Source organism: Gallinula chloropus (assembly GCF_964237585.1).
Source record: "Gallinula chloropus genome assembly, chromosome: 13".
In the NCBI taxonomy this organism is placed as follows: Eukaryota; Metazoa; Chordata; class Aves; order Gruiformes; family Rallidae; genus Gallinula; species Gallinula chloropus.
The window spans coordinates 252,129-277,867 of record NC_140098.1 but is presented as its reverse complement, the minus strand read 5'-3'; the positions used below and the strand labels follow the sequence as shown (position 1 = coordinate 277,867).

Sequence of the window (25,739 nt, the reverse complement as noted above, 5' to 3'; positions counted from 1 at the left end):
GCATTCATTTTCAACAATTCAGATTCTGATTTTACTATGTTTCTGCCAGATCAAAGCCATTATAATAGCATAAGGGAAATCTTTTATATATCCCACTAATGTCTGTGTAGTCACAAAACTACATAATCATTTCCCAAATTCTGATGAGAGTAAAGAGGACATACAAGTAGTTCAAATACTTTGGCCTGAAAACCTGAGGCATAATGAATTGGGAATTGAAGTTGGCTGTCAGTGGAAGGTTAGTAACTTCAGAAATGCTGAGAGTTGTATAGCTAATTCACATAAATCCCTTAAAAACCTGATTTCAATTAGATGATTTCTAGCAAATATTCCAGATTTGGTCCTATGTAAAACGTATGGTTTTGCATAAAACAAATCAGTATTTTATGTATGATCTTGTATGGCAGGAGATTTAACCTGCAACACTTTATGCATTTCACATAAAGATGACTTGGCCTTACACTAGGTTAGAATGATGACTTCAGAAGGGAAGCTATTAATACTATTAATATTAAAGGATTTACTTGAGAGTCATCCAAAACCAAACACATGCCTCCAGTGTAACATCTTTCCAACTTCCTATCTTGTTTCAGTAATAGCTGGCAAGTACCAAAACCAAGCCATGTTTAGTTTTTAGGCTGGCAAATGTATGTATTAAATGTATCTAAAATCTGTCAGTCTGGGATATACATTCTGTAAGATCGATGAGAAAGCAATTACCTGAGTTAGGGTTTCTGTGCAGGATAGAAATGTGGTGCACTATTCTGAATGTCTCAAGGATTTTACTTGCAGAGGGCTCTAGTAGAAATAACTGGATACAGTAATTAAAACAATACAGTAATTCACACCATCCATCGCAGCATCAAATTAAAATAAAAAAAGTAATATGTCAAATTATCTAAACACAGTGTGACCTGCATTGAGGGCATAATGCATTCATTTCAATTAAGGAAGGACATTTTATAATCTCTAATGGGCACAAAAGTGAATTATGTTTAAAGTCAATCTTCCTTACTTTTGTGTTATAGCTTTTCCTCACAAAATGTGAGAAAAAATTAAATTTTTAAGAGGAGATTGGAAATTATTGAAGAGAAGGAGATAACGAAATCTTAAGCAAAACAAGGGCAAGCGTTCAAGGAGGAAGACATTAAGCAGGTCAAAAGCTGTCATGAGTACAGAATTAATAAATGAGAGCCCTAGGATTTGCCCATGAAGACAACAAGTAAATGGAGAGAAATTAGAAGTGATGTGTGATGAGAGAATAGAAAGACGATACCTAATTAAGAGAATGAGATTTTACAATGGAAAATCTGTAATACTACTTGTGAGATGCAAGAGCAGGTGGAATAAGGTGTTAATAAGGTGACAGAGTATAAAAGCAACAAAAGTTCTCAGAGAAAACTTGGAAGGAGAGTGAAGGCATGAAACCTGAATGCTGGAAGTGGGAAACTAGTTCTCAATAGTATGAAAAAGGCATATCACAGCATATTGGAGACAGTCCAAAGGAGGGCCAGTAAGATGATCAAAGGCTGGAGAACTTGTATTATGTGGAAAGCCTTAAGGACTTAAGGCCTTTTGTCTCTGAAGAAGAGAAGGCTCACAGGGGACCTCATCACAGTACTCCAGTATAAAGGGATGACCACACAGAGGACAGAAGCTCTCTCTTCATAAGGTGCCACATGAAGGAGACAAGGGGCAACAGATATAACTTGCACCAGCAGAAGTTTCATCTTGGCATAGGACAGGGTTTTTTCATTTTGAGAACAATCATTCACTGGAACAACCTGGTAGAGTTCCCATCATTGAAGGTTTTCAGGATACAGTGGGTGCTAGACAATTTGATCTAGGCTTCCTTTCTCATGAAAGGTTGGACCAAATCATCTTTCAAGGTCCCTTCCAACCTGTACTGTTCTGTGTTCTAGAACAACTTTACTAGGATTTACTGACTTCATATGGAATTCAGATGCACAACTATGTAAACCTATGCCATCAGATTCAACAGGCAGTAACTGGAGTGCTTTGATGCAGATCTGAGGAAGGAATTGAAAACATAAGAATCAGTAACAGAAACTTCCTCTTGGTTCCCTCCATTGTCGTACAAAACTGTACTGACCAGCACTGAATTTCCTTTTCAGATTGTGAGCAAGCCTGCAGAGCTAATGCACATTAGCAGTGGTTTTCACTGCGAGCTGCCAGCTACTGTAGTGGCCTATAAGTAAACTCAAGTAGCAGTAGTAAAATCTTTGTAAGTAAAATGTGTCATCTTCATTATTCAACAAAAGGCACTGGCAACTCTGAAATAGCTGGTTTTAAAAAAATGATATTTCGAGCTGAGCTGTCTTTATTTGAATGCAGTAATTGCATGGTATTTGAAAAGATATTTTTTTTCCCCAAAATGCATAGTCTACATTTTCTTACATGCTGTTATGGGAAGATGGCACTGAACTTCTCTAACAGTCAAACATGGCTTTGCAGAACAGAACATTATCAACAATTAAAAATGAGAAAAAATAGAGGGAAGAATTTTAGAGTAAGTTAAAATGTGGCCTCTCTGTGGTATGTGTTTTTATACTATGTTTTAAGGTCTCAAGTAATAGAAAAATCATACCAAGGTGATGTGAAATCCACTACATGCAGTTCTATTTTCACTTGCCAATTCACACCAAATTCTTTCACCGCACTAAGAATGAATTCAGGAAAATAAATATCCAAAGAGGAATATGGATTTGATTGTTATTGCTGTTACATTGCTAAAATAAACCAGCTGTGATCACACACTCAGATAAAGCCATTGTTCAACAAATATTTTTATTAAACAACTCTGAAGTGAAGATGAGTCCAGTTCCCCAAGAGTAGAGCAGACCACTTCCTGGACCACCCATTGCTCCCTAGGTAAAACAATCCAATCTGGCTGTTGGGGGTGGGGAGAACTTGATCAGATACACTGGACATTATGGCAGTGATGGAGCAACTCGTGTTTGCTCACTGACATATTAAACTATAACAACTGTATTTTAACCATTCAAGCAAATAGATCTCAATCTTTTTTCAAATCATTAATTTGAACACAGCAACGGTGTTTCACAAATGGCACCTTCCCAAAAATAACAATGACCTGTGTAGCCCACATGAGAGATGTCTCAGAAGACTAAGGTCAGATGATTATACCAGGCAACGGGGGAAAACCAAGCACATAGGAAGGTCAGAGGTGCAACAGGAGCAGTCAGGAAAATAAACTGGCCACGGTCACACAGCAAATAAACTGTGTGTCTGAGCCGTGAATAAAATCCAGAAGCCCTGATTCCTTGTCTCTCTGCTCTACTGCCCCAGTCCTAACCAGACCCTCTCTCAAAATGACTAATATAGACAGTCAAGGAGACTGAAACTTTCTTCCTATCTACAAAATAAGTGTAGCAAAAGGTATATAAAAAAATTACCTTCACACAGTCACTCCACCGTTTCTGTTATGGGCAGAAAGACTTTGTTAATGAATATTGTACATTTCCTCCAGGTCAGTATTCATCTATTCAAGAACCGCTGTCAGTTTTCAAGAATTATTCAAACAAGTCTGAGTCACCTTGTACAGGGGTGTTTCCTCCGAGTTCTGCCGTCAATCAGTCTGACTTTGCTAGCTGTTGGGGGTCTGAGAGGAGCTGTAAAAGCAGAAGGCTCTTCAAGCACAACATTTATAAATATCCAATATTGGTCAAGATTTTGATCACTTTTCTGTTTCAGTAAAATAATAAAAATCTCAGACCAGAGAGAAAATAGCTGAGGAAAGTATGAAGGTTCATACTCATGACATTTTCTGTGTAAAAGAGATACATAATCTACAGAAGTAGATATGATAAAGACTAAAAATAGTGAAATTGTTTCTATTTTCTAATTGTAAACATGCACTGTTGTGCAGTGGGTTTTTTCTAGACAGCTTTTCTGCAGACCAATTAAGCAGCTGGTCTTTTCTGAAACTTCAGAGTGCCAAACAAAAAGAGATTTAGGATGAGCTTCAAATTACTTAAGTCCAGATATTTCAAAGTGTAATATAGGTTTTGTAAGAAGACATCGGTCACTAAATTCATGTGCTCACTTTTAATTTAAGTCTCTATCAACCACTTGGAACAGGGAGCCCATGGGTCTTTAGCGGTGCAAATCAGAGCAGTTTTCCTATAATCCATAATTATACAAGTTCAGAACTGGTCTAAATATTTAAGATGCCTGTTTTAAATTACCTGTTTGTATTTTTATTTTGGTGACATAACTGTGTACTTAGCAACTGAACACAGAGTTTCCTAGTCTAGAAATTTTCCTTCATAAAATGCAGGGGTTTCTTCCCCTTTGGCAAGGATTGTCTTCCATGGTAGAGGCTTCCCTCTAGTGGACACTTTCTCTCATGTTTTATTTGTAAAGTTTTAGTCATTTAATGGAACAATCGTAACATACCTTCAATATCATGTATTTGCTTTCTGATTTAGAATAAGAGGAAATGCCTGACAGGTTAATTAGTTCTATAAAATGTTTTTTGAGGACCTTTAAAATTATTGTAAGAGTCTCGAGACCAGTTACTTCAATATATTAAAATGTAAAATTGTTTAACAAACTTAAGTATGTAAACAGCAATATCATGCCCTGAGAAAATAAATTATTGATTCAGTAGTTCAGGGAAGATATACAAGGCCAAGAGCAGTGTTCTCCTACATTGACTGGCTGCAGTTTTCCCCAGGTATCAGTGCTACTCTGACTCATCTCCAGGCTGGCTGTACAGGCTACGCTTCTGGCTCTTTCAGTACCTTGTTATTTAGAGAGAGGCCACAGATTGATACCCAACGGGCTTGTGTGCCAGTGTCCTCAAAATATTCAATTTCAAAAAGATGCACTTGAGGCACTTGGAACAAATACATATGCACTCACTTTTTTTTTCTTCTTTCCTATGGGACTATGATCACATAATTTATAATTGAGAAATCACCTCAGGAGGTCAGCTGGCTACATTCAAATTTCATTATTCAGCAGTGACAAAGGGCTGTCTTAGCACGAACCTTTCACCTGTGAATTTTTCTTGTTTAAATTGTGACAATAAAAACATTCATAGTAGCAGTAACTTTCATAAAGCAAATCTCAGTCCACTAGTAATTGTGACCACTAACACATTTATTGAATTTTCAAGTGTTTGTCAGGAGATAGTGGTATGTGGTTACTATTATGGTTCCATGGAATTTACTGAGAATCCTAAATTCATTCAAATAAATATGATCTGTGAAGTACTTTTCCAAGTTTGTGATAAAGTATGCAAAGACTTAAACGAGCTTAAACAAAAGTGTATGGTTTTTACAACACTAAGCTTTTTCTACTCCAAGTCTCCCAGAGTTACAAAATCTACTTTTTTTATCCCTGCCTGGGCTGTTGACCCGACTATTTCTCATTAATCCTTTCATAAAATTTTGGAGGCCACATGGTAGCCTGTCTGACATTTTCAATCTATGGGGATTTTAGTAGAATAGACCTATTTTCCCAGTTCAATAACAGGAATCTCATTCCAGCTAAACAGATGTCCACATCACAAAGCAGTGTCACAACAGTCTCTTTTGTTGTCAGAAACACCAGTACTTGTTAAGAAAATGTAATAATAATGTAACAATATAATGCATGTGCATGTATGCATGCACCCCTAATGATTTAAATTCTTCTGCTTTCAAAGCATGGACTCCAGTCAAAAAGTCACTGCTCATTTGTAGTTCAGACAATACTCCCAATGCAGTAGGAACTCAAGTAAAAACAGTGGTAGGGATTTTCTGCAATCCTTTTCTGAAACAGAGTAAACTAAGACTTTAGAACTGGGCTCAGTTCAAATCAGATCAAACAGTATGGTGCCTAAAGGAGACACAAAGATTTGCAAGGTCCAGTGCATAATTTATAAAAATGTGAGTAATGTGAAATCAAACTTGCCTCAAGTAGCAACTTCAGGGATTTATAAAAGTAATTTACATAACAGAGGTGGTCTTCTAATAGAGAGAATCAAAGCATACATATTACACTGGAGAATATTTGAAGGTGGTCTGTTCAGAGAGAAGGCTGCCTAGTACGTGTGATCTGCAGCCCAAGTTTCCCTACAGAGAGATTAAGCACGAAGAAAAAGGACATAATACAGAGAAGAACAGATTATTTTTAAAAAGGGCACAACTAAGCTGGGTGCTCCTGATAGTATCAGATATGCACAAAATACCTACTTCTTCACTGCAATTTGAGTAACTGCTGGAAATTGTAAACTGAGAGAATGCCAATAATCAGCTCCCTCATTTGAATGTGGTTTAAAGCAAGTGGCCTTAGGCAGACTGTTGATTTTTGCAAAACTACACTAAATTATGTTTAAATATGGAAAACTACAAGAGAATCAGCAAATGTGAAATCTATACATGTCATTTTTTCCTGTAAATAATTATTAAAAAAACAAATTATGTAATTCCTAGAACCAGTTATACAAAGCCATAAGCATGATACATAGGCAATCAGTATGAGCAATACCACAGCACTTAATATTCTACCATGGCATCATCCTCTCAAGGATCTCTAGAGCACCAACGTCCTCTCTGGACAGCTAAATTACGCTGGGTTGAAAAGCTCAGGAGAAGGGAAACAAACTAATGGCACAAAGCTGTGCCAGGGCAGGTTCAGATTAGATGTTAGGAAATTTTTTTTACTGAAAGAGTTGAGTCACCATCCCTGGATGTGTTTTAAAAAAGGGTAGATCAAGTACTTAGGGATATGGTTTAGCATAGGATGAGAACGGTTGGACTTGATGATCTTAAAGGTCTTTTCCAACCTTGGGATTCTGTGAAACTAGTTTGGGAGTCTCTCCCTTTTCTTTTTCTCACTTAATACACACACAGTTATAAAGACAATCTACGTTTGCATGAGTTCCTCAGCAGTGCTGCTGGTCACCTTCATTTTGGCACCTGAGAATAAGGGAGAGTATCTCTGCTCAAACAACACTTACCACTCTTTACATGTATGTTTTTTATTGTTTCCTTTTGAAGGAGAATTTTGTTGAGGAAAGTATTTTTGAACACACATTACCACAACTGGAAAGGAGTACTAGGAATAAGAAAGCCAAGGCTTTGCACATGGTAGGGAGCTCACATATGTAAGGTAGGGAATACAATAGGGAATTCGTAGAAGGAAGCTATTGCTAACTGCATAAAATAGGGGTCAAGTAGACTCAAGGCACTAAAAGTTCCCAAACAGTACTACTATTTAATGTGTCACTGAAAGCTGTGGATATGCCTTTATCTTGGATGAGCATTTCTGTTACCAGCCATGATCTGAAGAACATCTGTAAGATTACCAAGAAATTTAAAAAATCTCTCACCACTGTGCCCTCTCCCCCAGGAAAACACTAAACTAGTTGAATTGATAAAATGTACCCAATCTGATAAGAACATTCTGTAACATGTTGTATGCAAGCTGGCATCAGCTCATTTTGTTAGTAGGATTAATTTTTAGAAATCTAAGACTTTCATGTTAATCCCAGATAATAGTGTGGTTTCGTACACTCAAATAATCAGATTACAGTGAAAGTCAATGCGATTTCATTTTAAATGATGTGGAGCATGTTACTGGAACTATCACACACACACACCCCCTTTATGAAAGGGTGACCTGGAAGAGTGTCAGACAGGGTTCACCATGTCTCAACAGCTGCAGACCTCTGCTTCAAATCATCTTTAAAAATGTAGCTTTGTTTATTCAAATGCTGATTTTTGACAGCAAAACAGCACAAGAACTTTAGAAAGATTTGGACTTTATGACAAAATACGTGCACATCCATTGTTGTGATAAACTGGTATATAAAATTACCTTATACTGAAGGTAGAATTGAGTCCTAATGAATTACCATATGCTACACCAAATACCTGATTTGTGTTTTTAATAAAAAAAACTACCCTGCATAGTCCTTCCCACTAATTTGATTCACATGCTTCCTTTTTGCATCTCCCCTGCTCCCCACATCTTTACTCCCATTGGTTGCAGCAGGGCTAATGCCTATTTTATTTCTGGTTAATCTGACTAAGTAAAAACCTGGGATTGTGATGTCAGTGCATTAGCAGAAGGAAGTAATACTTCCTGTAGGAAGGATGGCAATTTTGACCTTTCAGAAGCAGGTCATGATCTGACTGCAAGATGAAAATAGAGCAAGACAAACTGCAGTAATAACACCGACTCATTCTCTGATAGCAAGTTCAAAGTAAGATTATGGCTCATGGACTGCAGGTAAGAAAGATAACGCATTTATATCTGGTTATTTGATTAAAGTGAGCTTTGGGTTTGGGGGAGAGGTTAGCTTCAGCAAAAAGAACAGAGCGTTAGAAACCCTGACTAATGAAAGGCCTTGTTTCTTCTACTTGCTCAGGAGAAAAACTGGCTTTCAGAGCAGAAGTATCTTAATAGACTCAATTTTTTATGCGCTTATGACATTACTCATTTGACTTTAATATACTTACATTCATACTCTGTCATTTTGTGTTGAGGAAGCAATACTCATAAATACTTATTTATGAATCTCTTTTTGTACATAATTGCTGTAGTTTGTTTCTCCCCCTTAAGCCTACATCACTAAATGAACAACAGATGAGACTGAATCAAAATTAAATAACTAATTTCTCGAGTTAAGCTTGTGATTTAAATTCTGATGACTTTGTGTGATAGTTTAATAGGTTACTTTATTATAATGGGCTGCTGCTGTAATATTTAGCATGTGCCACAATACAAATGCTTTTATGAGCCCGTAAGGTAAACGCAGCATGTTGCTATGGTGATGTGGTGCTCAAACTGATGCAATCCTTAAGGTTCTGAACCTTTCAGTAGACCTTAAAAATATTCCACGCATAGCAACAAACAAGATGTTAATGTAGCAGATGTTTTTGCATGCAGTAGTCTCAGTGAGTATAGTTGTTAACCAAATAAAGAGCACTGAACTGCACTGTTGGAGTAGCTATAAGCAGGAATCACTATGCATACCTATATGCTTCAAGATTAGCTTTATTCAATAGTTACACTACCATGGACAAAGACCATCCCTTGCTCCAGTTGTAATGCCTCTCATCAAATGCAGCAGGAAGCTAAAATCGGCAACCAAACTGAACTTTACCTTGCTGTGCAGATGAAAGCCCAAATCATAACTGCAAAAGCAAACTGTAAGGCTGAGGTCCATCAAAGATGGCAATCAGTATCATGACTGGGCAAAAGAAATCGTACTCAAGTCACAGGTAGCATAGTCACGGCATTTAAACTGCAGCTATGCAGAATGCAAGAGAGATGAGGATCTTGGAGAAGAAACCAAAACAAACAGTAAAACAACCTACCTACCCTGCAGCAATTTTTAAACTGTTTACCATGTCAATGACTATTCTCAAAGGTGCTTTTTCTAAATGAAAATGATGCTTTTATGTGCCAGTAGCCTCAAGTAAACACTGTCTTTTGACTAATGCTTCTAATTATTTCTTATTGTCACTGCTTCTTGTTGACAGAATCCCGTATCCTCTATGTGCATTCTGTCTGTCACCACTAGCAACCTCATGCAGGCAGAAACTAGCCCATTTCAAGCTGGCTAACTGGGTTAAATATAACATGCAAACAATAAGCAGTTCTGAACTGCATTAAAGTCCGCTCACAGATGCTACTGTTCAGCCTCTCCTACAGCTGATACCAGTACCTCTTCCAAGATCAATAAAGCATGAAGAACCTTATTTGAAAACAATCCTTCACCCAAGCTTTCACTTTGCTGACTTCAGTCACAAAGAAAACAGTAACCAAACCAGGCAAAATAGTACTGCTGACACTCCAAACAGTGCTTAACTGCAAAGCTATTCTGAGAGTCTAACTTGGAACATCAAGGTCTGTCAATTTTGAGTACTTTCAGAGTATGGTGAGTTCAGCCAGGATGAGATTCTATATTCATTGCCTTGTATTATGTTAATCTGTTCTTTGAAATTCCTGTTAACACCTGTCTCTTTAGTTTCATCTTTAAACAAAGTAGCCTATTTGTGGCCAATTTAAAAGAAACAGTGGTAATGGGTTATCTCATTTTTGTGACTGCTGTGAGTTTGCAAGTAATAACCTACTCCTGTTCCCCACCTCCATTTCTCCTTTCTTCCTAAGCACTCATCTGTCCTATGCCAAAGAAAAGAATTAAAACCAATTCATCTGTTTAAAGAGCTTGCAGGTGTCAACTTGTTTGTTAGCAATGCTTTATGCTGTTTTTGCCTGGTTCATAGCTCTGTCCTGTCCATCAGCAAGCTACCAAATCCCTGGTTTTGAGGCTTTGTTAGTAAAATCAAAGCATGTTTCACAGTTGGTACAGGAGTGTTACACATGCCAAGTCTGAGGGGGAAATTATTTACAGTCTCAGTAAGAATAGTAAGTAAAACACCTCATTTAAATATTTGCAATCTACTGAAGTAGTTGTCCATTTCATTGCTCAATAAACAGACTACATGCTATTAGGACCATATGCACCACCACAGAAACCTGCACAATGCAGCATTCTCACATTTTTAGTTATACTGTACTGGGTTCTGTTGAATGCAGCTCGTTTGTAGCTAACCTGCTTTGCACTAGTGAAGCTTCAGGCCAGCTTTGACTTTTTCTTTCAGTTAGTTGTGTATCTTTAATACTAACAGGGCAATACTAGATGTGACAATCTCACTGCAGCTCAGGTCTCCAGTTTCCACCTATGGGCACCCCCTGCAGCTTCTCCGCTTCCCACTACCACCTCAAAGCTTCTCCTTTGGGGTAAGCCATCTCCCCTGCCCTTTTAGATAGCTGATGGTTGGTATGTGCTTACCTCTGTCAAAAGTTCAGTTCTGAATTCACACTTATGAGACAGTTTTCTCTTTTACACACTGGAAAATGCTGGTCAAGGTAGTACAGAATCCTAAAGGCATATCCTGACAGGCCATCAAAATGTAATCCTAATCTCCTTGTCTGAAACTAACTTTTTGCCTGTCTACCACACAAGTAAGATACTGGATTCTGCAGAAGAGTAAGTGGGTTATACAAGATGGGTTTTTTACATTAGTCTTTTGGGGTTCTTTTAGTTGATGGTGGATAAGAATTTCCATTATAATGTGTAGGGTGAAGTAGTTATCTATCCATTCACCTCTCAGACAAGCTCCTGAATTATCAGACAGAATGGGAATTGTTCTATCAGAAGGTTAAAAACCTCTCAGATACATTTTTATTCTGACACATTACTGGGGAGGGGTGAGTGTGGGGAGGGGAGTCTTCCTCTGCATTAGCACAGACTGGAAAGGTTTTTTTCCTGTGTGACTGGCTTTACTCTTAGAGCTGTTTCCCTTTCATTTGCAGATAAGAGATGAAGAAAGTGGCTACAATAAAAATCTATTTTGCATTCCTAAGCATTATGAAGAAGATTTAGAAAGAGTATTCATTCCTCATGGACTCATCCTGGACAGGTATGAGGGTAATCAACAAAGAGTAGTGATGCCAATGATCCCTCCAAATGAAAAGACTGATACTTTACCTTGTATAGCCCTTGAAAATATGGAGACTGTGCAGCTGTAACACTTGTGTTCTGGAGCTTAAAACAAAAGCAGTTTTATGGAGAAGACTCCTCTACAACCCCAGTTAAGTTTCTACATTACCCCAACTATCTTTAGTACTTTTCTATCCTGTATTGTTTAGATACATGGATTGAATCAACAATATGTCAACTGGAGTAGGCATCATCTTGTGAGCTGCAAATACATTACTCACTTTGCTATGTCTTACTGTGGGCACGATATGCTGGTTATAAAAACTTAATGCCAAGATCAGAATTTTAATTTTGAGACTGCTCAATATATGGGCAAATATGACACACTAAACTCTAATGGATTTGGTGTTTTTTCCCTTCCAGGACAGAGCGTTTGGCTAGAGACATCATGCAAGATATGGGAAGCCATCACATCGTTGCACTCTGTGTCCTTAAAGGAGGTTACAAATTCTTCGCTGATTTGCTGGACCATATAAAAGCGTTAAATCAAAATGGTGATAAATCTGTGCCTATTACTGTGGATTTTGTTAGAATAAAAAGCTACTGTGTAAGCAGCTTTCTTTTCCTTGGAAAATTGACTCTCCTCATAGACTGGCTTTCTGAATATTGGTAGTTTACATGAAAATGCCACAAAAAATGAGATTAGTCATATATCTTGTTCAAAGTACATTATTTTATTACATATTGAAAAGTAACTGATTTACTGATCTGTTCCAACAATCAGATGGATATTCTATATTCACTAGAATGAACATAGAGTGGAACACTTAACATGCCAAATCCAGGCTGAAGTTTCCAATCTCTCCTCTCCAGCCCAAAGATCTGGCATAGGTTCTACTCTCTTTACCATGGTACCCTTTGGTGGGAAGGAGGATGGAGAGAAGCTTAGTATCAGACACTTGCTATTGTCCTGCACGATCAAAATTTACCCCATGCTAAATATGACAGTGAACAATATCCTATAAATGTTTCATGGAACTCTAAAATAAATCTGCAGCTACAAAATGGCCAAAAGCAATTACATCTGCTCCATGAACATGGATGTACTCTTGTTCCATGCAAACATCTTTATATTCTCCTCTTCCTTTCAGCTGCTTAAAAGCTGTTTTACTGAAGAAATGCTGTGAGAAATGGCAAGTGTCATTTGCTAGACAAAACCCAGGAGGAACACAGCATCCACAGACATAGAAGATAACACTCTGTACTTTCTCCTTCTAGAATGATTCACCTACAGAAAAAATTACTATCGTTGGAGAAGAACTTTCTACACTAAATGGGAAGGTATGAATTAGCATCTTCAGCTTTCAGTTGTCTATCTTCCAGGAAGTCCATTTTATTAAGATTTAGATACTACATATTTACAGCCACTTAACACTGGTTTAAAATGCCATGCATAGATACAGAGAGTCATTCCCACTGATGTCAGTGGAAACGTGATGTGAGCCGTACTGAATGCTTCTGAAGATCCTATTCCACTTTTCATCCACAGCCTCTCCCAAAAATGAACTATCTTAAACTGACCCATGTAGTTTTAGAATGCTATTGCTATACATGGAATAATATATAAAACCTGACACAGCTGGTTTTCTCACAACATTTTATGTTTCTATAAATACTTAAAAGATTCTTCAAAAAGCACTAAAATTACCTAGTTATGTGACATGCACTTTTAAAACTCAATGGCAACTTACTGTAACTGCAATTTGTACTGCAAACTTTTCACTTGATATTGCCATGTAAATATTTTCTTTTCTTTCTCTCCCTACATGATCTCTTCCAGAATGTGTTAGTAGTAGAGGTAAGTAAAGATTGGAGGCAGAGGGGAGGAATGGTATGGACTCTTTCCTCCCCATTTTACAAGTTAATACCTATTGCATATTGGGAGGGGGGGGAGGTTTGTAAGTGAAGTTAATCCACTAGCAGTCTGTTTTTTCTTTCAGACTCTGAAGATAATTTATTTTTCTATCTCTTTCAGGACATTATTGAGACTGGTAGAACAATGAAAGCACTACTTTCAAAACTAAAAGACAATGAACCAAAGATGGTAAAAGTTGTAAGGTATCATGATGTGGCTGCTTACTGGTGTACTGTAATGAGAAGATATAGCAAAATCTTTTAGGTGAATAGTCAGTGTATGCTGGCAAGTGTTTGCATGGTTTTGTTTGGTTTAACATTTGGGGGAAGTAAAAGCAGGAAGCAATCTTCATCCAGCTGGTAAACACCCAGATATTTATTAAACAGGGAAATTTACATATGCAGTACCACCTCTGTTGTTAAAATGAACTAAAAAAAGGTTTCCTGGCTCTCTCTGCTAGTCCACAGACTGATGGATTCTCTGTTTCTTACCTTATATGCCTGCAGGAAATTCAGCTTTTCCCACAAGTTTCCTAGCACATTGTCAGTTGTCTTCATGTTGTGATGCCAGTATTGAAAACTTGTCTTAATATCCTCAGTCATACAGGTTTTCAGAATCTAAGAGACTGCCAGCAATGGAAAGTGATTTCAAGTGACTTTAGAGATCATCTAAAAACAGATCTAGAAAAGGAATTTCTTGAGTATCCCCGTGTCTGTCAAGTACTCACGATGCTTTGAAAAAACACTTGTTTTATGTACCAGTTGTGCTCTTCCTAGTGAATGTCCAGGAGGTTCTCTGTTTCATCAGAAGTGCACACGAAAAGCAAGAATAGATACGACTCAGTGGAAGAAATCACTGTGATACTGCATAGCTCATCCTCTTCTCCTTCCCTCTCTGCTAAAATCTTTACATAACACTTGACCCTGCATACCTGTCTGTGCTATTCTAGTTTGCTGATAAATTGATACATGAAAAAATAATCTCTTGGGATGCAGAATTCAAAAGAATGAAATGCAAAACAATAGAGTCATTTGAACCTTCAGAATGACCCTAGATTAGAGTCTTCACTTCTTCCTCAATTATAAAGCTGAGCACTACTTCTTTCTGTTAAAATAATCTCACTGTTTTAATATAACTGCCTGATTACAGAAGCTTGTGGGGAGAGGTGGTAAAAGTGAAGTGCACAGCAAGACATATTTTAAAATACAACCTTCTCTGCTCTGCCTTACAGCCTGCTTGTTAAAAGGACACATCAAAGTCCAGGTTACAGACCAGACTGTAAGTATTGCATTTTTCTGGTTGTCCAGAATATGATCTCCTAATTTCCCTTCATGCAGGAAGTCTGAAAACTGGCATATAAGTTTTTGGAAAGTCAAGTGAAATGGGGAGAGAATGCATACAAATTTGCAGACAGATGACTAGCTATCCCATGCTGAAATCTCAAGACCACCATTTATTTTTTCTTTCCCTAAGTGATCCTAGTGCAGGTTTGGCTATTTGTTACTAGAAACAGAATCAAGCCTTAACTTTGTATTTTATGGCTTTGACCCTAAAAGCAATGTGTTTTGAGTCTGCATTAAACTTGCTCTATTTTCAAACCAAAAATCCCTAGTGAGCTGCTGTGCACCTACTTTTACAGAAGTAAAATCTCACTCCTTTTCTCCCTTCCCCAGGACTACCTCCTAAGTTTTAAATAATCACTTTGTTCCTAAAATACATTATCTTAACATTTTAATTGTATTACTGACTGATGAGGATAGTAAAGATTCTAACCTTTCATCAATTTACAGATCTGATTCTAAAGAAGCATGCTAAGTGGCTTGAGAGCAAGATGATGTATTTGTTACATATTACTCTTAAATAGCTGCAGCATGTGTTGAATACAAACTGTGTATTTAAAAGCTATTTACATCACAAAACTATAACAAGAACTGCACTTTGTTACAGATATAGGCTTTGAAATTCCAGACAAATTTGTGGTTGGATATGCTCTTGATTATAATGAATACTTCAGAGATCTAAATGTAAGTACATACATGTGTGCCCTGTTACATATGTGATTGCTACCACAGGTAACCAGCAAGGTATCAGCTTATACCAGGAGCTTCTCAACCATTAAAAAATCTCTTCAAATCTGACCAGAAACTTCCATTAAGAGAGGGGGGGAAAACAATGTGCCAAGTTGGTAATTCAGCGCACATGCATTAAGAGCTTGCTTATGCCTTCCCTTTTCATGAATCTCCTTCACCAGTCTCAAGGCCCAGCCATGCTGTAGAGCATTCTGAACCTCCCAGCATGTTGGTGGCTGGCCCTATCTAAAGAGAAAGTAGCATGTAACTTGGCTTTGATTTCACATTTGTCTGTCTTAGGGAAATATCACAATGCTATTTGCTAGCCAGGTTTTTGAGGTGGCTATGTGTGGACTGTGTAAAAAGGTGTTTCTTACACTGTATAAACTTCTTACACTGCATAAACACGTTCATAAAGATCTTTTTCCCTTGCTCTTAGACTGCAGTGAGTAGTAGTCTTGGAAAAAGCGTAACTGATAGAGCAAGCTGTCTTCTTTTCTCTCCTTAGTTGTTAAAAACATGCTCCTAGATCTGGTTAAGTGCAAAGATTTTTCCTTTGAAAGTCTTTATTTAATAGAATTCTGTTAAAGACACGATGGATCTATGCTATTGCAAGGCACTATGAAGGATACAATAACTGAACAAAACTGACCTCCTCAGAATATGGGAATCTCTAACACAAGCTTGGAAGCAACAGTAACATCTCAATTTTACAGCATGTAGTGAACTTGCAAACATTAGTTGTTTCTGGCCTGTTTTCCTCAGAGTGCTGCAACAAAAAAATCACTCGACTTCTTTCTGAAGGTAAGACTAACTAAAGGGGAACTTTTAATTTATTTTTTTAAAGCATATCTGCATTCTGAAAGAGAAAGCTAAAGAGAAATACAGGATCTGACAACGTCAGTCCCCTGGAACAGCCCAGTGGCACACACGGCTCTGAGGCTGAATCGCTACTCTACAAACTCTGCTCTCTCCACAGAAGATCCACACCACTTTGTGAAGATTTTGATGTGTTTTCCCTGCAATGACTATGTAAAACAGCTTGAAGGTGAACGAGGCAGGACAGGTGTATGTGTATGTAGTCGACTTTTAGTTTTGTGCATGAAATAACGTGGTACAGAATCGCATGGGCTGCAATCTTCTTCTTTATGTAACAAATAGGCTCAAAAGGCATTTAATCAACCTCAAGCCAGCGGTGTGAAGTGCACAGCACACAGGGAATCACACCGGTTCTCAAGCATCGTGCAGTGACGAAAGTAACGGGCACGGTAACACGGCTGGAGTGGGTTCTTACGGTCCCTGCGACTCGGGCTGTTGTGTGTGGGTTTCTGGAGGGGAACTGCGCGCTCACGGCTGCAGCAGGGGCTACCGCAAGTGCCTACGTGACGCTACCCGCCCCTCGAGGCGCCTGAGAGGAGGAACACAAGCGCCGGCGAGTACCTAACACAGGGAGTACGGCTCAGCTGGCGCCCAGCGCCGCCCCGCCGCTGCACCGCCCCGCCCCCTGTGCGTGCGGGCCACGGGCGCCGCTCCGCGGGTTGCTGCTTGTCCCAGCTGCAGTGGGGGCTGCTGGCGGCGGCAGCAGCCCGTGCACAGCGCGGGGAAGCCACCGCCAGGCGCTCGCCAGCCCCATCACGGGCCCTGACGCGCCGCCCGGCCCGGCCCAGCCCCGCCCTCTCCTCGGCGCCCACAGCGGGAGCGAGGGAGCCCCGCCCCGGGGCGGGAACGCCGCGTGCAGCCCTAGGGGCCTCATCACGTGGCCTGCCCTCCACTAATCGGAAGGCAGAACCCGGCGGTCTCGCGTGCTGATTGGAGGGACTGGCCGCCGGTCACGAGGGCGGGAGGGTGGGAGTGGGGCCGGAAGGCGACGAGGAAGAGGAAAGTCTGTTTTCGGGTTGGGGTGTCCAAGATGGCGGCTGCGGAGCGGGAGGACGAGCAGGAAAGGTAGCGGCCGTTCCTGGCCCTCCCGCCGCCCGGGGGGGCTGCGGGGATAAACCCGACGGGAAGGCGGCAGAGAGGAGCCCGCGCCTTTGGGGGGGGGGGGATGGTGGTGTCTGCCGCGCCCCCTGCCGGCCAGGGCGCGGCCGGTACAGCTCGGGGACAAACGGGCGCCGCTGCCCGCGGGGCGCCGGGCGCAGCCTCGGGCTGTCACCGCGCTCCTTTCCGTTTGCTTGCAGAGAGAGTATCAAAGAGAGAGCCCGGCTCCGCTTGCGGGAGTTCGATGTGGGAGACAGGTACTCCCGCCTGCCGCTGCCCAAGGCCTCTGTGCTCCTGCCGCTGATGGTGAGGGCGGGGAAGCTGCACTTGCTGCTCACGGTCAGGTCGCTGCAGGTGGGTGAGCCGGGGCCGGCTCTGGGGGAGGCACCGGCCGGGGCGAGGGAGAGCCGTGGTCCCCCCGCGGCCTGGGGCCTGCGTGTGTGCCCCAGGTTACAGGCAGACACAACGCTGTCAGCTGTTGAAATAGAATTCCTGCTGTGGATTGCACAACACTGTGCGAGCAGTAGGTGTGTTTCTGGATTAGTTAGTTACAGGGTTTCTGGATGAGGTAGTTACAGGGTTTCTGGATGAGGTAGTTACAGGGTTTCTGGATGAGGTAGTTACAGGGTTTCTGGATGAGGTAGTTACAGGGTTTCTGGATGAGGTAGTTACAGGGTTTCTGGATGAGGTAGTTACAGGGTTTCTGGATGAGGTAGTTACAGGGTTTCTGGATGAGGTAGTTACAGGGTTTCTGGATGAGGTAGTTACAGGGTTTCTGGATGGGGTAGTTACAGGGTTTCTGGATTGGGTAGTTACAGGGTTTCTGGATTGGGTAGTTACAGGGTTTCTGGATGAGGTAGTTACAGGGTTTCTGGATGAGGTAGTTACAGGGTTTCTGGATGAGGTAGTTACAGGGTTTCTGGATGAGGTAGTTACAGGGTTTCTGGATGAGGTAGTTACAGGGTTTCTGGATTGGGTAGTTACAGGCCCAACTTCTTGTGTAGCTTGCACAATAAGGCATTATTTCCTCTGATCTGCTGAAACCTCTTGGCACAATTTCCAGCTGCTTTGGCTCAAAAGATGAAGCAAGCATACAGTGGTTCTGCAGTTTGAACAAGTATCTATGTGGATCCAAGAAGAAATGTGTAACTTTTTATGTTTAACAGCCATTCTTCTTTAAATTCCAGCTGAGAAGGTCACCGGGGGAAGTGTGTTTTCCAGGAGGTAAAAGGGAAGCAATTGATAAAGATGAAATTGATACTGCTCTCCGAGAAGCTAAAGAAGAAGTGGGACTCCAGCCAGAGAAGGTGGAAGTCATCTGCAGGCTAGTGCCTGGAATTGATAAAGTAAGCAATACAATGACTAAGTCAGCATATCATTAGAAAAGAAGCTTGGGCTATTTTCTATTCAGAGGTTGATACTAACCTTTTCAAGCCTGTAGCTGTAAATAACTACCGCTTCTTAAAGTGTGCAGCCTGTGTTGCCAGCAGAATGAAGGGAAGGGATTCTTGCTCTGCTTTTCATATTTGTGAACTGCATTTGGTATGGAGAAAGACAGTCCAGCTAGAATCCAAGTCCATGGCTTGAAAGACAGTGGTAAACTGGTGAGAATTTGGCAGTAAGTCATGAAAACAGTAAAGGGGGCTGGAGCATGTGGATTATGAGGAGAGGCTGGGAGAAGTGGTTTTGCTCAGCCTGAAGAAGAGAAAGCAAGCAGGGTATCTAGTTACTCTCTTCAAGTACCTTTAGGGTGGTTATGCAGGAGTTGCTACCAGACTCTTCTTGACATAAAGGGATTAGGATGAGATAATATTTTAAAACAAAGAACATTGTTTTACTTGACAGGAACTTAATGGGTTTTGTTGGTTTGTTTTTTTTTCCCTCTCCTCTCAGATGAATAACTTGGTAACACCAGTTGTAGGATTTATAGAGGATACATTCCAGGCCATTCCTAATCCAGATGAAGTGAGTGATGTTTTTGTCGTGCCACTGGAATACTTTGTCAAGCCCTTAAACTACAAGGCCCTGTCTTACCGCAACTCCGCTGGTTACTTCAGTCGGATGCACTGCTTCACGTACGACGCCTGCGAGCGGAGAACATCATTCAAGATATGGGGACTCACTGCTCACTTTGCTGTACTTCTTGCTCTCGTCATTCTTGGAGAGAGACCTACCTTTGAAGTTGATTATGATCTTAACAACTTAATTTCATCCTCTGAGAACAATTTCATGAGTTTATACGCATCCTTATATGAAAGAAAGAAGAGTAATCTATGACAAACTGGTTTGCTAATTAATTTATATTAAAAGGGGAAAAAGGGTTTTGTTTATTGCTGTTGCATCTATTATTTGATTGAATTTCACTCTTGAATTTATTCTGAATTGTGAACTTAAAATATTTATTTCTAAGTAATCTTTTTAAGTTGACAAGCTCTAACTAGATTGATATAACTTTTATAATCTGTTTTAGTGTTGCCTAAAGCAAGTGGTCTTTTTCGTGGACTTTGAAACAGATCTTCCAAATCTGTATTGTTTCTGCCTTTATTTTGTGTGATCTAAGACACTTTCTATGGTTTGCCTCTTCTATATAATGAGATAATAATATTTTATGTAATTTTTGTCTGTTTGAATTAGAATATGAAAACTTTTGGGGATCTGCCTGTTTCTTACTACTGTGTGGCATAGCACATACAGAAAACACAATGCACACTGTCTTCTGTGGTACCTTTGACCACTTAGGAAATGCACAATAAAAATAGAAAAGGTGGCAGGTGCTTTCACAGTCTTACTTTGTTTTAGTTGGACTTGTGGAGGAAAGAGGGAGGTTTGGTGAGTTTACTCTTGCTTAACACTTCTCACAAGGAAATTACTGTACAGGAAACAGTACTGAAGTTTGCTCTTTAGCATCTTGTTAGCACCACTTACTGATCCTGGAGGGTGTCATCCTAAGGAAAGAAGAGAGTTGAGTAATCATGATGTCTGAAATGCTTACCTGTAGTTGAACCTTTACCAGTCACCCTGGCAATGACAGGTAGGTGATATTCTTTGTGCTGTGAATCCTTGTTTCCTTACTCCAGGTGAACTGGAGGCTTACTCATAGTGGTCATGATCTTACTGCCAAATGTTTAAGTGTTCAAAAGCACAATCCACTTAGGCTGGGTTTGAGATGTGCTTTGCAAGTGAACAGGTTACCAGTTCTTAAATAGCTGGTCCCTGAGTAACAGGTGTGAGTTGAAAGCATTCGCTGTCTCTCAGAACCATGTGCCCTAGTGCTAGTCTTGAGTAACATGAAGAAAAACACCCATTTCTTCTTGATGTTTGCACTTTGTGCTCCCTCTTACTCACTGATGGATACAAGCGTGACCAAAAGGCTGCTGGCAAGTCCCAGAGCTGTGCTGTAATGGAGCAGAGGTGGGATTTCCACATGAAGCAGCTTGTGTAGTATGCCTGAAGCTGCCTGTGACTTCAGCAAAAGGCATCCTGTTTAAAAATGCTTCCCAAGCATGGCTTGAGTAGCTAATGGTGATTTTCTAGGAAACTCAATTCTAAGATATTTTATTTAGCCTCTGATAATTGTGTCTGTCATATTCTTTGGCTGTTGTGTTAGGACAGTAGCATTTAGGCACTAAAGTACCAGCTTGTGTTTGGTTGGTAACTGCAGCGTGACCTTTTGCTGTAGAAGAGAAAGATGCTGGAGTTGCACTCAGCTGACAGGAGGACACCAAAACAAATCAAGGCTAAAATGAACACAAATCTTGCAAGGACTGAGTTTCCCTTTGCCTCCTCTCCCTGCTACAACTGTGTGATACTAGTTTTTCTCCTCCCAGAGATAATTCAGTGGCAGGTATTCTACAGTGTTCTGTCTGAAATAATCTTTATGCTGTTGCATTAAAGTACAAGATACAGAATACTGGCTTGGAAAAGGCCTCAAGAATTTGCCTGATTCCATCCCTAAAGATGGAATTGGATACATAATATTCTGATAAATATCTAAGTTGTTCTTAAGTTTCCCTGGACAATCCATTGCAGGCCTTAAACAAACTGTGTAAAGCATGGCTAAACTTAATAGACACTAGTTGTAGCAAGGAATGCTTCCTGTCCTGAACATAGCAGATGATGAATAGCTCATTTGCTTAGTTACTTTCTGCACTCCTAAAAACTACATCACTCTGTCTTCCTTTGGCATCCTTAGACTAATTACTAGATTCCTTCAGTTTATCAAACACATTTTGTAACATCTCTTGTAATTTTTGTTGCTTTCCAGAATCTTCAGCGACCCCTCCTCCACTATTCCCTTCCCCCCACATCAACTATGTGATAATTAAACCATTAGTTAGTTAACCATTTATTTGGGCTGGATGGCACAGAACATGTCACAGCTCCTTTTTACACATCTCATTGTGGTGGTTGTTTGGTTTTGTTTGGGTTTTTTTTTTCCTAAAACAAATGATAAACAAACTACTACTGAGTTTTTCAGACATTTCTCTCATCATGGAATCTTTAAGGCAGGAAAATACCTCTAATATCATCAGGTCCAACCATCAACCCGCCACTACTCTACCTACTAAATCATGTCCTGAAGTGTCATAGCTGGATGCTTTTTGAACACTTTTTTTCTTAAATCATTACTCCAGAGACTTGTCAGAGCCCCCCATGCTCCCCCAGCCCCAGGCAGGGGTGGCTGGCAGTGGGCACTGGGTGTCACAGATGCTCACACTGGGAAAGGGGTCCCAGCTCGGCTAGGAGGACCCACTGGGTCCTGGTTCTCCAGCCAATGGTCAGAGAATGCCACACTCAGGGCACGTTGCTGCCTCTCAGTCCCACAGCCCACAGGAGCTGCTTGAAGTGGCCATTCATGGCCCCCAGGGGTCTGGGGGACACTCCCTTCACACTGATGGTCTGGCTGTAGCTGTTCAGAAGGGTGGAACACACTTCCTCCAGCCAAGACGTGGTCGCTTGGATCTGGGCACTTCCAGCAGGCTGCTTGTAGTCCTCAGGAAGTTATCAGAATGGGTTGTTGAGGAGGAGTTGGAGGACTTGACTTCAGCTATCCCTGTGGAAGGCAGCCTGTCTTCAGACTGCTGTGCCCTGCTCCAGAGCATGACTTGTGGTGATAATGCACAGCCTTTCCTCCATGCTGCCTCAGCCTGTGCTCCTCCTGGTGTAACATCTACTGCTTCATAGGTGAAGCTCCCAGCTGTTCCTCAGGAGCTTTTCATCCCCAGGGAGGAGTTGCTGCTCAGACTTGTGCTGCCTCAGTCTCTGCTTGAGCACACACATCTCTTCCAGAGTGAAGCCAAGGGGTGACCTCTTCCTTCTCTGCAACTTCACAGCAGAGAACATCTGAGTTGCTGTTAGCCTCAAGTTTAATATATTTTGTTCCATTTACTACTTAGAGTAAGCACACTCAGAACAGGCCTCTGCAGAATCCCAACTGGTAACTGCCACTTGGACAATGAACTACTGTGTGGTCTATAACCAGCTGTGTAACATACTACTATTAGTTTCAGAGAGACCAAACTTATTTTAAGCTGCACACAGGACCATTAAGTAGAGCTTTTCCCAAAACCTGAGGATTTATAGTTTTCTCAATATCCCAGGCCCATTACCTGCTCCACAGAGGAAGTAAACACACTTGTCAAAAACAATTCATAGGAAAAAGATGACAGCTGCTACGTGTCTCCATGTCAAAGTACTTGTATAAAGGTTATTGGGTTTGATATCTTTCCAGAAATTGGAACAATTTGTATGAATTCTCCAGTTCTTTTACAGGGCACTGTTTGCTTTTTCCCAGCCTCTGTTAGGGAAGAAAATACATTTCCCCAAGTTTCAGAGACAATTGCTAATAATGCTGAGATTGGTTCTTAAGAGAATGGTGATTGCGCTGGGACATGTAAAGAGATTTGACCTGACTGAACATTTTAGCACATCCAAATACTATCAAACCTTCCACATTCCTGCATTAGCTCTTTTGATGCCTCTGTTAACTACATTTGATGTAAGTTGACTTTTTCAGTTAAAAGAAAAAAAGATAAATTTTTTTTGCTAGGAGGAAATCCTTGGGGAAGTAGGAGCAACGTTTATGAAGAACATTTATTTTTCATGATTAAACACTTGTGAAATTGTTAAAATGTTTTTAGAAGCTTAACTTTAAGCTCTTCATCATAGTATTTATATCCTGAGTGGTTTCTCCCAATTCTAATGTATGCAGGAAAAGTAACTAATTAAAATAAGAACATTGTTAATTAAAATAGAGCAAAGCAATTAGACCTTTAATTAGTAAACAAAACAGGTACCAGGAGACATAATTACTAACTTACCATCCTCCTCAGTTCCCAGCAGCCTTCTTTCTACTTCATCTCTCAACCAGATCTGGCACAGAAATTGTACAAATTGTACAGATTCAAATCTCAGTTTGTTTTTATTTCTTTTTTTGAACATTAGTGTGTGGAACTTTAAGGCCAACAACAACAGTTACAGCTGTTGCTCCTTTTAGGAAATGCAAATCTTGTTGATTTTTGAATCAAATAAACCATTTGAACTAGTTGAAAAGTGAAACTCACAGTGGTCTGCTGTGGTTTAACCCCAGTGGCAACTAAGCTCCACACAGCTGCTTGCTCACTCCCCCCACTCTGGGATGGGGAGAGAATTGAAAAGAGTAGAGGTGAGAAACTCATGGGTTGAGATACAGTTGAATAGGTAAAGGAAAAGCTGTGCACAAGTAAAGCAAACCAAGGAATTAATTCCCACTTCCCATCAGCAGGCAGGTGCTCAGCCATCTCCAGGAAAGCAAGGCCCCATCACCCATAACAGTTGCTTGGGAATTCAAATGTTGTAACAATCCCCTTCCTTCTTCCCCAGCTTTAGATGCTGAGCATGATGTTATATGGTATGGAATATCCCTCAGGTCAGTTGGGGTCAGCTGTCACAGCTGTGTCCCCTCTCAGACCCTCGTGCACCCCCAGCCTACTCACTGGTGGGGTGAGGAGCAGAAAAGGCCTCAGCTCTGTGTGAGCACTGCTCAGCAATAACAAAAACATCCTTGTGCAACCAACACTGTTTCCAGCACCAATCCAAAACACAGCCCCATGCCAGCTACTATGAAGAAAATGAACTCTGTCCCAGCCAAAACCAGCACAAGGTACAGACAAAAATCCTTGTGTGATTTGCAGTAAAACCCTGGGGCTTCACACTTCACGTTATGCATTCCAAATCATTTTCCTCACATTAGCTTTGAAATTCGGGAAGTACTTTCTTAACTCAAAAGACTCAGTATTTAGATGCCTATCTGAGATTTGAGTGCCTAAAAAACCCTTTGAGCACAAAAGGAAAGAAATTTAAGTGCTTGTGACTAAAACTGCAGTTCTGCAAGTCCCACATTTACTAATGAGAAACTGTTTCCTTGGCCAATCTTTGGAGAAAATTCTTTCACAGTTCTTGACACAGAAACTAGAACAGGACTCCCTCCAACCTAGTCAGCCCTCCTAGCCAATCCATGTCTTGTTCTTAGTCTCTTTTCTACCTTCAGGAGGGAAGGAGTGGAAAGTCCCCCAAGCAGAGTATCAAGTCTGGTGGTAACAGGCATTTTTAGGAGCACTATCTCTGAAGTATGAGAGAACTGGAAGTGTGTGTCCCTCACTCCTCCTGGGTAAGTGCTCTGTGTAGTTACATAGCCTATTAAAGGGAAGCTGCAGCTGCTCTGCAAAGTGTAGTTTAAAGGAGAGTGTGACTGTGCCTGTGGATCCTCCAGGGAGATTAACCTGTTCCTGGCCCTTGGGCTGCAGAGGCTGTGTAAACCTAAAAGGGAAGAGATCTAGCAAATGTGCTGTTCTGGGAATTTCCTATTGGAATACGCTGTATGCTGCCCTTAAACTGGCCCATGGCCTAGAACAATTAGCTCTCACTTGTTTTGTACACAAATGTTAAAGCACCTAAAAAAGGCCCAGTATTTTGTTCAGCTGGCCAGGTGCTTTGGACACTGCAGCATTATAGACCCTCAGTTCCTGTTCAGATCTGTCTTTAAAGTCATGTAACAAAGCACTTCTCCAGACCTGGGTGCCCCACTGTTCTCTTCTACTGGTCCTGTGCTATACCTGAGTATTATTAAAATAGGTTTGTATCTACTTTTATTTTGAATCTGGTGTTTTTAATTGATTCCTTTATTTGAATGATTGATTACAAATTCATTTATGCCTTGTTTAAGTATGGTATCTTAATATATCTTCCAATCTGAAAAGATATTTTTATATATATTTCTGCATTTTTTCTCACAAACAAATCACCAAGGCTA

General features: G+C 40.5%; 2 protein-coding genes across 2 annotated transcripts in view; both read left to right on the top strand.

The window, feature by feature from the left end:
• Positions 1 to 16,367, top strand: part of LOC311196469 (hypoxanthine-guanine phosphoribosyltransferase-like) — a gene marked incomplete at both ends in the record, with an annotated part of 109,490 nt that extends 93,123 nt beyond the window's left edge. The window contains 8 exons of the mRNA XM_084270041.1: positions 11,362 to 11,468; positions 11,912 to 12,095; positions 12,767 to 12,829; positions 13,329 to 13,346; positions 13,524 to 13,606; positions 14,635 to 14,681; positions 15,351 to 15,427; positions 16,320 to 16,367. Of these exons, the coding sequence (XP_084126167.1) occupies positions 11,362 to 11,468; positions 11,912 to 12,095; positions 12,767 to 12,829; positions 13,329 to 13,346; positions 13,524 to 13,606; positions 14,635 to 14,681; positions 15,351 to 15,427; positions 16,320 to 16,367 (627 nt within the window). The remainder of the gene's footprint in view (positions 1 to 11,361; positions 11,469 to 11,911; positions 12,096 to 12,766; positions 12,830 to 13,328; positions 13,347 to 13,523; positions 13,607 to 14,634; positions 14,682 to 15,350; positions 15,428 to 16,319) is intronic.
• Positions 16,368 to 17,381: 1,014 nt separating this feature from the next.
• On the top strand, positions 17,382 to 20,223 carry NUDT7 (nudix hydrolase 7; the record flags this gene model as incomplete). The annotated part of the gene is made up of 4 exons (XM_084270040.1): positions 17,382 to 17,416; positions 17,566 to 17,803; positions 18,637 to 18,795; positions 19,343 to 20,223. 4 exons carry the CDS (start codon positions 17,382 to 17,384, stop codon positions 19,724 to 19,726), a joined length of 816 nt encoding a protein of 271 aa, XP_084126166.1. The 3' UTR covers positions 19,727 to 20,223.
• Positions 20,224 to 25,739: the final 5,516 nt, after the last annotated feature.